This window comes from Sebastes fasciatus, chromosome 13, assembly GCF_043250625.1.
Source record: "Sebastes fasciatus isolate fSebFas1 chromosome 13, fSebFas1.pri, whole genome shotgun sequence".
Classification (NCBI taxonomy): domain Eukaryota; kingdom Metazoa; phylum Chordata; class Actinopteri; order Perciformes; family Sebastidae; genus Sebastes; species Sebastes fasciatus.
The window spans coordinates 11,997,012-12,010,237 of NC_133807.1; the positions used below are offsets into that span (position 1 = coordinate 11,997,012).

At 40.1% G+C, this 13,226-nt stretch overlaps 2 protein-coding genes across 2 annotated transcripts in view; one reads left to right on the forward strand and one right to left on the reverse strand.

Annotated features, from left to right (window-relative positions):
• Nucleotides 1-1,496, forward strand: part of ndufa6 (NADH:ubiquinone oxidoreductase subunit A6) — a 2,510-nt gene extending 1,014 nt beyond the window's left edge. Inside the window, exons 2-3 of the mRNA XM_074655498.1 lie at nt 899-1,014; nt 1,270-1,496. Of these exons, the coding sequence (XP_074511599.1) occupies nt 899-1,014; nt 1,270-1,401 (248 nt within the window). The 3' untranslated portion in view covers nt 1,402-1,496. The remainder of the gene's footprint in view (nt 1-898; nt 1,015-1,269) is intronic.
• Nucleotides 1,497-4,135: 2,639 nt separating this feature from the next.
• On the reverse strand, nt 4,136-12,547 carry fam234b (family with sequence similarity 234 member B). The gene is made up of 12 exons (XM_074655499.1): nt 12,393-12,547; nt 10,686-11,231; nt 10,258-10,371; nt 9,484-9,651; nt 9,107-9,228; nt 8,857-9,007; nt 8,538-8,679; nt 7,774-7,995; nt 7,474-7,552; nt 6,003-6,170; nt 5,721-5,838; nt 4,136-5,184 (listed from the first exon to the last, which is right to left on the reverse strand). Exons 1-12 carry the CDS (start codon nt 12,514-12,516, stop codon nt 4,937-4,939), a joined length of 2,202 nt encoding a protein of 733 aa, XP_074511600.1. The 5' UTR covers nt 12,517-12,547; the 3' UTR covers nt 4,136-4,936.
• Between the last annotated feature and the right edge of the window lie 679 nt (nt 12,548-13,226).

Below are 13,226 nucleotides of genomic sequence, written 5' to 3' on the forward strand. Positions count from 1 at the left end.
TGGTTTTAACTAGCTAAATAGTGCACTCCTCCATTCTAACCAGGTGTTCTGTGGGTTCCTACTTTAAGATGGACCATCCTATTTTAGATTATGGTGCACAGATATTTGAAATCACCTTCTAGCACAGTCAGTCAACTTGTTAATGTGAATTGTTATGAAATGTGTAAATTTTCCTCTTTTAAGGGTCCTACCATCTTATGTAGAGTCTGTTTACATTTAGTTCCAGTTAATACATGAGGCACAAACTGGTTTATATTGTGCTGACAGGTTGGATGCTGTGCACTCCACATTGTCGGTCCCATAATACCTCAAGATAAGGCAGGAGATTTGTACTTGTATTTTCAGATTCTCAATATATAATGATTATGATTGAAACTCCCTCCATCCACCTTGGATATTAATGATGAACTTGTACATTTTTTAAAGACCCTTGTTATGAACGCGAAAAGATATTGCAGTGACACCGATACCCTAAAGTCTGAGCGTGGGACTGGCCTTGCTCTCTACTGTACCAAACGCCTGGTTACCCAATAAATCTTTCTTCTTTTTCTGAATAAAACATAACTAACATCCACACCTAAGCGTCTGTGCATAGTGCCTAACAGGGGTGTAAGAAAATATCGAAAATATAAAGTATTGCCAGATTACATTTTGTGATACTGTATTGATTCTCAAAATCACTATAGATTTTATGCTAACTGTATTGCAATATATTGAATCGTAACCCCTGTATCATGATGTGTTTTGTATCGCCAGAATTTTTTCTCAATACACAGCCCTAGTTATAAGAAATATAAAGAATAACATAATTAAATAACAATGATTTAAAAAATGAGTTTCTGGGTGAAGTTTATTTTTTGGAAACAGAGTGACTTTGTTTGTATTTCTTTCTCTATAGTGGCAGTGTTTCAGCTGGACATCCAAGTGCGTCAGGGAAGAGACAAAGTGAGGGAGATGTTCGACAAAAACAAGCACGTCACTGACCCCCGTGTGATCGACATGTTAGTCATTAAGGTAAAAACAGCCCGCCGCTGATCTGTAAACTGCATCAACCATAATCATTTTAATTTCCTAATTGAAGCAACTAGTAATTTTGTTCTTGGAGTCTGCTTTTTTTAGGCTGTTTCCTAGGCTGCCCAGTACCTCATCTCAGTGTTGTTGGATCCAAAATCCCATCACAGTTGAATGAATGAAAATGTAGACTATTACTTACTGTGTCTTCCAGGATGTGTTGAAACATTTTCCATGTGTTCGTTATTTAATCCGCAGGGGAAAATGGAACTCCAGGAAACGATCCACGTCTGGAAGCAGAAGACCCACGTAATGCGCTATTTTCACGAGACTCAGGAGCCTCGCGGCACAGACTTCCTGTCCAAATTCTACGTGGGACATGACCCATGAACTGTGTGGCTGTCTGCTGACCTCTGACCCCTCTTTGCTTGTATCCAGTGTGACAGATGTTCCCCTTTACTGTAAATACACACTTAACACTCACATACCCACGGTTGTGTCTTTTATTCAGCTGTTTTATTGGGGTTATCTTAAAGGTGTAGTTCAACTAAAACACACACTAAAACTTGATCTACAGACCCAGTTCCTTCTTATTCTGCAAGGTGATCAGACAGGTGGACATACCTGAATAGAAAAGACTGGTAGCTCATATTGAAGCTGTTCACAACAACGTCTTTTGGTCATTGTGAGTAGCAGTGTGATTCTATTTAAAAGAGATGCTGCTGTTGACAAACTAAAACTATTCGGATAAATAGACCGCACTCCTATTAAAAATATGATTTATTGAGTTTTGGATGAACTGTCCCTTTAAGATTGTATGGAAGATTGGTGCAGTATTTTATGAACCTGGAAGTGTATGTGTGTTGTGATTTATTCACTTTTCTAGTAAGATTATTCTTTGATTGGTGGTTCATTGAAATTAGTGTTTATGCCAGCCTTATGTTCTCATCATAGTGAGAGAGAGGCTTATTGTGCGATCAAACACCACCAACTTGCACCAAAGTCCACTGAGCATGTGCTGCAGTTTACAATTGTTATCCCCTTTTATTAAGACTTTAGTAGTGCATGTAATTACAGTATGATACGCAAGCCGTTTTAACATTTAATAGCTAGACTGGATATGTATTTCAGATATCCGTAATTCAATTCCTATCCACAATTACAGTTTCAGATATCCACTACGTCATTCTTCCTAGGCAAAATGATGTCACTTTTGCCGGTCATGTGTATTGAGCTGCAGTAGAATTCTTACTAGGAAAAACTCCCATTTCAGATATCTACATTCCAAATGTTACTAGTCATAATTTTTAATTTAAAATATCCAAAATGGAAAAACATTCCAGATATCTATAATGTAATTTTGAATATCCAAAATACATTGCGACTGACTGGTAAAAATGTCATTATTGGCCCTTTTCACAGCAGCTATTTTGACATGTAGTTGCAGGATAAACACAGATGTAATTGATACAATTAATTATGGTTCCATTCTATTTAGTGTCACAGCCATTCCAGTGAGCCAATGGTGCCTTCAAATGGGGTCGTGTTTACTGTGTTTATGAGTTGGGCTCATATAAACGCCCCCCTCATGTCGTATTCATGACCTCGTAAGTGGAAAGTTTCTGAAAGCTCAGAGTTCAAGACTTTTGACGTGTTTGTTGGCGTTGTGTGAAATGTCGGAGGCCGTGGAAGTTAATTTTTCAGTGCATAATAAGTTAATATATTGTAATTTTAGTCGTATATAGTTTTCTAGGTAATTTTATAATATTTCTGACGAAAATGTTGATATTTGAACGGCCTCATCTTTTTCCTCCGTCATTATGCCTTTGCATTTACTGCATTATGTTACCCGCTTGCTCAATTGTTAGCCTCTGTGGCTTCTAGACTCCGACAGTAACGTTATTATTGCCGTTGCTTAGCAGCAGTGTTCTTCACGACTTAACCACTTGAACGCCACGCATATTGTGTACACGACTTCCCATCTCGTAAACACGATAAACATTTGAAGGCACCACATTACCAGGGTCCTGGCCCACCTAAATGGAACAGGGCCATAATTAATGTTATTAATTCCAGCTGTGTTTACCTTGCAATGACATGTCAGAATGGCTGCTATGAAAAGGGGCCTATTGGCATTGTAACTGGTAAAACTGCAGTCAATTTTTCAGAAATCTACAATTAGAAATATAACTAGAAACAATGCAATTGCAGATATCCAAAAATGTATTGTGGGTATGTGCTCTGGATATCCTAAAAGATAATATGCCAAAATCATAGATGTAGATATCTTAATATATACATATTACATATTATTATTATATTATATATTTGATATAATACATATAGATATCATAATATAGAAATACACTTTCTACTCGTAAAAATGTTATTGTGGATATCTTTAATTACCATTCTGACTAGTGAGAATACATTTTTAACTTTGAGAAATGCTATTATGGATATCTAAAATGTAATTACAGATAGGAGTGTGGTTCGATTGAATGTTACAATGGATTGCCATACTCAGCCTGGGACCGCCCTATCTCAGTGTCGATAACAAAAACCCTGAATTCAGTGCAGACAGAGGTGACTTGAAAACACTGCAGAGGAAGTCCAGGAAGACCCACAGAGTCGTTCCAGTTGTAGTGACAAAACAACATGACGTGTGAAGGGAAAAAAAAAGTTTCCAAACTTGGAAGGTGCTGGTAATCATACTAATTTGGCATATCATTAACTGTGTTTTTCCTGACATAGGAGATCAAGTGTTTCAAATGCAGCATCAGTATATTGTTTTGCCTGGTTGACCTCTCTGTCCCCATCAATGAACAGTACATGCACATCCATCCAACAGTTAGTGTGCGTGCTTTTCCACAATTCACAGTGAAAGCCCACAGTCCGAGCCAGTGACACCTGATGCATCCGTTGTAGCGTTTGATGTGGTAGCATTCCGGAAAACAACAGATCATTTTGGTTGCGGAGCTGTAATAACGCCACCCTGCGCTACTGTAACACCACACCGCTCTCTTTTTTCTAATAATAATTCTTATTAGCCGGTCGTCTGCACAATTTCACTGAATACACAAACTTGAGACGGTGAAATAAAGGACACATGATGCAGTAAGAATTCATTTTCACACTTTAACTGGTGATATTGCGAAGTTGCAGCGTACATTTAAATTGCCATAACCTTTTAGCAGCCACATATTCTGAGAAAAAAATCAATAAGTTATATGATTATATAACCGTAAAATATTCAACAACATAAATCAACAAATAAAACAAGAAAAAATCTAAACGTAAAAGTAATTCAATAAATACTGTACAGCATTAAATATTTACAGACTCCATGTACTGTTAGCTTGGTGATGAGCGGAAAGAACACTATCAGTGGCTTTATGACAACATGAATATACTGGCTTCGGAGGAGTTATGAGTGCTGCATACTGTAAACACATTTACATGTTCTTTCATCAGGATTATTATGCTTCACTGTCCGTAATAAACTACAGTATAAAGTTACCTTTCTCGCAATCAAGTCCAAACAATCGTAAACATTCAATGAAATATTCAAAGATTCCCCAAGTTAAATAATTTAAATAAGCATGTTCATTTTCACAAACATAATAAAAACCAAAAGTAATACAAACAAAACCTACCTACAAATGATGTTTTTACAGAAAATAAATGTCAAGTAACAGAAATTCATACTCAGTGAACCAAACAAAATGTATATACACCTCCAAATGAATTCTCAATGTCTCCTTAGTGCAGCTATCCACCAGACTTGTGTCCCTTTCATCCTTACGTGAGTCCTTTTAGTTGCTCCCCTGTGACGCAGGGCTCATCACTAAACAAAGCAACACAGTTAAGCGAGATTTATCATCGAGTGTAATCAATCAAACGGACCAACAAATCTCAAATAATCTCACACTTGCGTCTTTCTCACCTGGTGTTTAAAGGACAACCCCCTGAAGAACTTGTTGACCTCAAACGCGCCGGGTTTAACGGCTCCCCCGGGCTTGCTGCTTTCCTCTAGTCGGACTATTTGACCTTTGGTGATGGCGGCTCTGAGGCTCATGCTCTTCACTATCTGAGCGCCGGGCTTTGAGTCGGGTGTAGGTCGGGAGGATACGGTGATGTAGGAGGCGTCTTTCTGACGTTCCTGGTAGCTCACTGTTAGACACAAAGTAAGACAAAATAGGAGGTAGAACATTTGTATGACTTAAACGTGTATTTACAATATTGCCATCTTTTTCTCATCTACTACTGAAATACTTTTCAAGAACACTTGGTAACGTGACTTTGGATAGTGAATGATTAAAGGTTATGATATGAAATCTAGGCATTAAAGAGGACCTACTGTATTATGCTTATTTTAAGGTTCATACTTGTATTTGGGGGTTCTACTAGAACATGTTTAAAGTTTTTTTTCTAATTTTTCTCATACCGGCTGTGCTGCAGCCCAGTCTGCTCTGATTGGTCAGGTTTAGTACTTGCCTAGACTAGTGTTACTTGGTGACATCACCACGTTACGGAAAAAAAGGCAGAACTTCTTCAAAGCAAGGCATTTCAGCAGTTTTTTACAGACTTTTACATGCACAAAAAAAACTATATACAGTAACACACTAAACGAAAGGGAAAAAAATCACAAAAGCATAATAGGTCCTCTTTAAAGCAGATATTGTTCGGAAGTAGATTTGAACTCTCACCTGCGGAGGTGACTGCGGTGTCTGTGGTGCTGGTGAGCTCCAGCAGGATTGTGGGATATGCAGGGTGCAACAGGAAGAGCTTTCTGATGAGCGGCTCCGCTACGACGCCAGGTGCCACCTACACATCCAGCGTGGACAGTTGAGTATTTCAAGGTCAGACTCAAAGACAATACGTTTTGCACGATTCATACACAGCAGGCTCTTTCTGTTTCTTTTTTTCTTTTTTCTATTTACACACCACTTTGCCTCAATAATCATCTTCTTCTCTAAAAGCAGACTCACGGTTGTCTTGGTGGCATTCCTCTGTGCTTTGATTGGATCGCTGGCCCAGAAGAGGAAAGCTGATTGACCAGTTGAGGTGGAGATTGCTGAAGTTTCCAAAACAAGATGAGGACACACAAACTCTGCTGACCAGAGTAGATGCCCGTTGGCCCCGTCAACAACCAGCGCCTGAAAGAGGGAAGAGGAGATAACCGGTACAGTTAGAGCAAACTTAGAGGTCAGTTAGAGATATATCCTCAAGACTCTAAACCTTATTTTTTCTGTCAACTCAATGGGCCTCATGCAAGAACATTTTCGTATTCTTGTCTTAACTTTCTCTAATTTTTTTTCCGTATCGTGGGCTCGTACGAGTGTGCCACATCAGACTCAGCAAAGCGCTCCTGACTTCAGATAACTGTGTAAATGACCTGCATAAACACGATGAATGCCACCTGTGCGTAAATGAGTGCATTCATGAGAATTGTGAATTAGCATAATGAATGCCTCAATTATACCACATAAGGCTGCATGTCCTGCCCCATTCATCTGTCTCTGCCAATATATCAGCACGCTGTCTAAAGACACGCTCTCTTCCAAGAGCCTGACGCGCATCCAAAAGAAGTCAGCTGTGACGCGTCTGGTTACACTTCCCGTTGTCGTTATTATATACAGTGACAAATGAACCTTCAATTCATATTGATATTGTAGTGTTATATAATAGCATCAATGGCCAATATAAATTACATTTCAAATTGTATTATAATTCGAAATGCAGAGTCAAAGAGGAGAATGTCAACATAATTATGAAGTGTAATTTACCATGGATTTTCAAACTCAAAATCACTTCAAAGTAGGGCTGACCTGAATGCTTCGAAGCTTCTACCGTTGCCATGGTAATTGACCTCCAAATCAGTATTCGAATGCTTTGTTTTTTGTTATTTTTATATACATACATATATAAGTATGTAATAATAATGTATAAATCCCCAAATAGCCCATGAAATAAGGAATAATCCCACAACATTATTCATTATTCATATTCGACAAGAATTATTATTCATTATTCTCAGACAGATATCGCTGTTTGTTTATGTGTAGAGGTGCGTGTGTGTACAGTAGTGTGGTAGCGGCACTGTCCCGAAGCCCAACAAATGGCATTCGGGACAGCCCTACTTCAAAGTAATGAAATATACAATCCATTAGTGAAAAACTAGGTTTGGATAACAGCAGACTAATTGCACATGACTCCTACGACAGGTCTGGACCACTCGTAAATTGTGTTCGTACCTAAGAGAAAATTCAAAATACAAGATATGCGACAAGGTCTCCTATATAACTCATATGGCCCACTTAAGAACAAATCTGTCTGTACGAGTGGTTCTTGCATGAGGACCAATATTTCCAAACCAAAAAAAATTATCAGTTTAACCCACAGCCTGTCAGCCCTTGCGTTAACTTGAGCCTTGATGTGTGAAAGGACTGTTTGTTTTACCTTCATGGTGCCATTTGCTGAATGCTGAATGAAAAGATCAAGGATTCCGTCATCGTTGAAGTGTCCTGGGGCCGGTTGGCTGCGACAGGCCAAGAAATATTTTAGAGAAAATGCACACAATTCTTTTCGGTAGTTCAAAAAAAGCTTGAACGGTGTTGTCATGTTGGGATTTATGGTGGAAATTCGATAACCTCAGTTTACGCTATTTTTGTCTCCTCATGATAGTGGTATTGTTGGCAGTAACAGAAATGTAATGGTAACACAGTCAGTAGTGACACAGTGACCTGCAGCAGGCTTTACCTGCAAATGAGAGCTGAGTTGAAGGTCCATTCTTTACGTATGTCCTTCTGTCGGAGCACTGACAGTTTGCTGTAGCCATACACCAGTGACTGGGTGCTGACGCCATACACCAGCACCCAGTCACTCTTGGTGGAGTTGAGGTTAGAAACGGTGTCCAGGCTGTTGTGGTTGTTGCCAAAACCGGTCACAAGAGGGAGCAGGAACTGCACTTGCTCAGCTCCTCTAGAGAGACGATAACACAGGTGTGATTTGGACTTATATATCAGTCGCAAACTGTCTAATAAACCAGCAGTAAACCAGTCATTGATTTTTACTGCGTATCCAACCCAGGAAACTGAACACCATGTTTCCCCAGTAAGTCATCAAATAACGTGTTAAAAAAATTGTCTGGCAACAAATATTGTCACAATGTAATAATGTGACTTAAGACAATGAAGAATACTGCAATACAAACAGTTTACATTTTAAAGTACATACTATTTTGTGACAAATATTAACTAACTAATTATTAATTTAATGTAATGGTTTTAAAGATGGAAATTATTAACAATGTAAATTGTGTAATTCAAGACATTAATAGAAAAATAAATAAATAAAATAAAAATAATACAATTATTACTACTAATAATAAGAACCCCCCCCCCACCCCCCCAAATAAATGAATAAAATAAAATTAATTGAATTAAAGTGCATACATCAAAAAAACATTCCACTTTCAATTAGGATTTACAAGTGGGAGCTATGTGCCAGTCACTGAGATGTACCTGTAAATCTGCATGAAGGAGGAGGAGTTGGTTTTCTTGAGTTTCTCCCACACTGGATCCTTCTTTTTAAGTGTCTGAGTTATGGGCATTTTGCCAGTGGCGCGAATGTAGATATCGCCCAGAGAGATGGCCTCTACATTACCTGAGGAAAAAAGACATTGACACAAAGTCTTGTACACCTGCAGTTAAAATAATGGAATATAAATGAACTGAATGAGTTACCTCGGAATGCTAACAACAGCCTAAACTAATGCCAACAGCCTGAACACACACACACGTGGTGACTGTTGATCTTTGTATTGCTGGTTGATTCCTTTACCTAGTCCAAAGAGGATGTAGTAAGCCCCTTGCTGTGTCTCATGCAGCAAAGGACCGATCAGCTTTCCTTGTCCGGTGATGTTGAAAGGCACGGGACTTCCGATCGACGCCCCCGTCTGCCCGGAGATCAACGTCAGGAAGAGATCCACAGCCTGAAAATGAGTACAGCAGAAAAAAGATATGTAGTGTCTGAATACAAAGGTGTGGAAACATGATCACATGAAGAGGGAGGCGGCTTGTCATAGCCATACCGGGTCTGCAGGCAGGGTGGCTATGAGCAGATCTGGGACCGAGTCCCCCTGGAGGTCTGGGAGTAACACCGCCTGGGATTCAATGTTCTGAATCCCATGCCCGGCCGGCCACAAGTTTTTCCCTGTGGAATGAAAGGAAACCTCTTTGACCCTGTTTGAATAAAAGGTTTGAATACCACAGGGGGGTATTGCTCTTATCGACTTACCTTTGTTTGTCTGGTTGGGGAGCTGGAGGCTGAGAGGAATTTAGCTCAAACATCCATTTTTTTGCATATGAACACAAGCTTCAGAATAACAGACTAAGACAATATAAGAACAAATACAAAAAGGTTACTAATTACTAAGTCCTGTGATCTACACATGAAACGGACCCTAACCTGAGGTGCCGTTGACTGCCGTGATTATGGATTTGCTGATGAGGAGGACCACAGGTGAGGGCTGGGTGCTGTACTGCAGACCACACTGGATGTACATCACAGGCTCCCGCATGACTTTACTCCACAGCACCTGACCGTTGACCGCAGATAGGGCCACCGCACTGTAAACTGGGTGGAAGAAAGAACATCATCAATCAATAAACCAGGAAAACACACAGAGGATTAAAGGGATAGTTTGGGTGTTTTGAAGTGGGGTTGTATGAGGTACTTATTCATATTCAGTGTATTACCTACAGTAGATGACGGTCAGCACGCCTCCAGCTTGGAGAAGCAGACAGGAGTTACCGCACGGAAGGAAAGCAATATACTGCTGTGGACGGGGCAGGCAGCGAAACATATTTTAGCCACCTAAAAGAAAGGCCCACCTAAAAGAATCTATATCAGTCTCTATATTTATAATATTTTCACTGGTTTATCTTGTCGTAAGACAGCTATACAGTCTATGTTTCCGACGGGGAACAGAAACCGTTATCTTTGCTCTCGCCAAAGCAACCAGGCTCCTTTAAAAAAAACTGTAATGTTATCTTGCAGAACACAGGAGTTTCTGGTCTTTTGTGCAGTAACTCCTGTCTGTTTCTCCATACTGTTGGCGTGCTGACCGTCATCTACTGTAGGTAATACACTGACTATGGATAAGTACCTCATACAACCCCACTTCAAAACTCCTGATCCATCCCTTTAAAGTGGAGGGCGAGGAAAGAATCCCTCACTTACTTTTGTTCCCTTGTGTGGGATGCGTGTCATTGGTCAATTCAGTAACACCCAGAAACACATCTTCCACTGAATCACCGTCAACATCCCACAACGCCAGCGCTGGCGGAGTGACACCTAGACAGAGAACCCACAACAAAGTTGAGTTGAGTCGTCCATGTTTATTACCAATGCTTTCATAATGCATGATGAAACAGATCATGTGGTAGGTAGAGTGAAGCTCACAATCCTGTATAATTACAGCTGACTAATTAATGGGTGAGCCAGCCTTGTCTAGCCACAAAGACTCCTAAGTAAGTCTTTATAAAGAGAGCATTATAAGTGGTGTTATACTGCATGTGGATCAGTATCAGAGAACCTGAAACTCTTCAGTCATTTTGTCACTGAAGATGTAATGAAATGGTATCAAACTTTGACATTATTCTCTTTACCTCCTGCATCTCCCAGTGCTATCTCCCATTGAGGCCTCTTGTCCTTCTGGCACGGAATCAGAAATGCACACAGAAGCACGAGCATCGCAGCGCTGACCAGAGGCACCAGGAAAAACGCACTTCGGACAGCATTCTTCATCCTCATCCTCTTTTGTTCCGCCTCGGCACTATGAACCCCCAGGCCGGCACCCCCCAGTGGCCCGGGCCCCCCTCTGTCTTCCCCGCTCCTGTCCCTGCCCGAGTCCCTGTGGCTCCAGTACTGCATGCCTTTCATGTCGTCTCTGTCCTGCCTGGACTTGCTGGGGAGTCGTTCTCTCCATTCATCCTCCTCTTCCTCCTCGTCCTCCTCCTGTGCCTCATCATCTTCGGCCCCCACGAGTCTTCCCGATCTGCCGCCTCGCAGCTTGGAGGAGCCCGTGCCGAGGCAGCCGTCCCTGCCTAGGCCATTCCGGGGGTAGTTGAGCACGAGGTCGTCCTCTTCGCTCTCGTCCTCGCTGTCTGCTTGGGTGAGAGGGTCGTACTCCCCGAGCTCCGAGCCCTTCTTCCCTGCAGAGACACAGATTATTGATACACAATCACTCATATATTGTCTCACAATACTTATGCATTATAGATGTATCCTTCTTTTACTCTGGCTACTAATGTTTATTTTTTTCCTCTGTATGTAAGGGTCTTAATGTCCAATAACGCATTTTACTCAAGTACGCTCCTTTAGTACTCAAACACAGCACATTTTATATACAGTATATATATATATATATAAAACTATATAAAGGACAACAAGCTTTATATACTGTAGCATACCTTATTACAGAGGGCAGTAACAAGAATAAGGTTACTGTTTATATCACCATATATGTATACGTACCAAATATGTACCATATTTATACTACTACTAATAATAACAATAATAATAATAATAATAATAATACTGCAACTACTACTTGTAATGATAAATCTTATGATTGCAGGTTATTTTGATGTTTAAAACACTATAAATAAATAATCATTGTGCACATAATTTGAGACCATATATCATCTCATCTGTACCACATTTATACTACTAATACTACAACTACTACTTGTAATGACAAATCTTGTAATGATTGCATGAAGGTTATTTTGATGTTTCAAACATTATAAATAAATAATTATTGTAGCCTGCTTAAAACTGGAGACCTCTTAAAATAAAGCAAAAGAAAATATTACAAAAATAATACTACAATTACAATCATATTAAAAAAATTACAATAATACAAGTGTTTATTGCACATCACTAGTTGTGACAAATATTAAGGTTAGTAAACAGTACAATATTGTTGCCTGGCGTCAGATGTAATGTTTATTGTCATGCTTTAATGCTTGTTTACTCTCCAGAGCAGGTCAGCTTGTGTTGGTTAACATTAGCTATAGCAGCTAGCTGAGAGGCAGAACAACAGCAGAGATGCTTTACATGCTGCTCTATCTATAAATACAGACATCTATTATAATTACATCCTTTGGAAACATGTCCATCATTCTGGGCTGATGTGGATCAGATACTGTTAACAATATGTGACGATGAGCGCATCTAATGAATCAATACCGTTACAGAGAGCTGTATCCTCTCAGACCATTCAGTCCTGACTGATAAAGGTTGCAGTAAATTGTCTGTTTAAAGTCTATTTCCTCTGTTTGTCTGGTAGAAATACGTTTAGCGCATCTTACCGGGTAATTTGAGGGCACGGGACAGAGCTGCAGCCATTTCTCCTCTAACGGATCCGACACACAGAGAGAGAGAGAGACGTGAGGCAGCGATGATGATGAACAGCTCCACAGCTCCAGAGGGCATCGACCCAGCAGGTTGGATCTGCGTCTGCCCAACTGCATCATGGGATTTTGAGTTTTTCATGTCATGCTTTAAACCTGCAGTAGGCAGTATATTTTTGGCATCATGGGGCAAAAATTCCATAATAACCTTTCAGCATGTTGTAATTCAAGTGTTCTGAGAGAAAAACTAGACCTCTGTAACTCCTCATGGCTCTGTTTTCAGGCTTTAGAACGTCTAGCCGTGACGGGAGACTTTGACCAATCACAGGTCATTTCATTGAGACAGCGTTCCTATTGGCTGTGCTCCGGTCATGTGACCGGAACTTGGCATTCCTTCACCAGATTTCACAATGGCAGCGTTGTCACAAACTTTCTAATTTTACAGCTAAACAGTACACTAAAAGATGATTCTGAAAACATTTGAGGAGAAAAAAAAGCATTAACGTAACATAATATTGATTCATATTTGATCAGCGCGGCCTAGTTTTACCGTTTGGTCGGAGTTTGCGAGCAATTGACAGCCGGCTCTCATAGACGGCAGCTGGACAGCAGACCTCGGATCAGCTCTTACTGCTTGTTTTCCTCCGGTCTGTGAAATCTTGCAGATGCCGTTAGGAGCACCGGAGGACACAGAGGATTTTTTTCAGGTTACCTGTTTCATGTACTACTGTCACGAAATAGCGACCGTATTATAAAAATAACTTTTTTTTAATCATATTTGCTCCAATCTCA

What these genes read in the sequence shown, in the direction of transcription:
- fam234b (XM_074655499.1), bottom strand. Translation starts at nt 12,516, where the DNA reads ATGCCCTCTGGAGCTGTGGAGCTGTTCATCATCATCGCTGCCTCACGT. An exon ending in TCCTTCATGCAGATTTACAG is followed by an intron (nt 7,996 to 8,537) that starts GTACATCTCAGT and finishes TCGTCTCTCTAG; the next exon opens with AGGAGCTGAGCAAGTGCAGT. An exon ending in CAGCAAATGGCACCATGAAG is followed by an intron (nt 6,171 to 7,473) that starts GTAAAACAAACA and finishes TCCCTCTTTCAG; the next exon opens with GCGCTGGTTGTTGACGGGGC.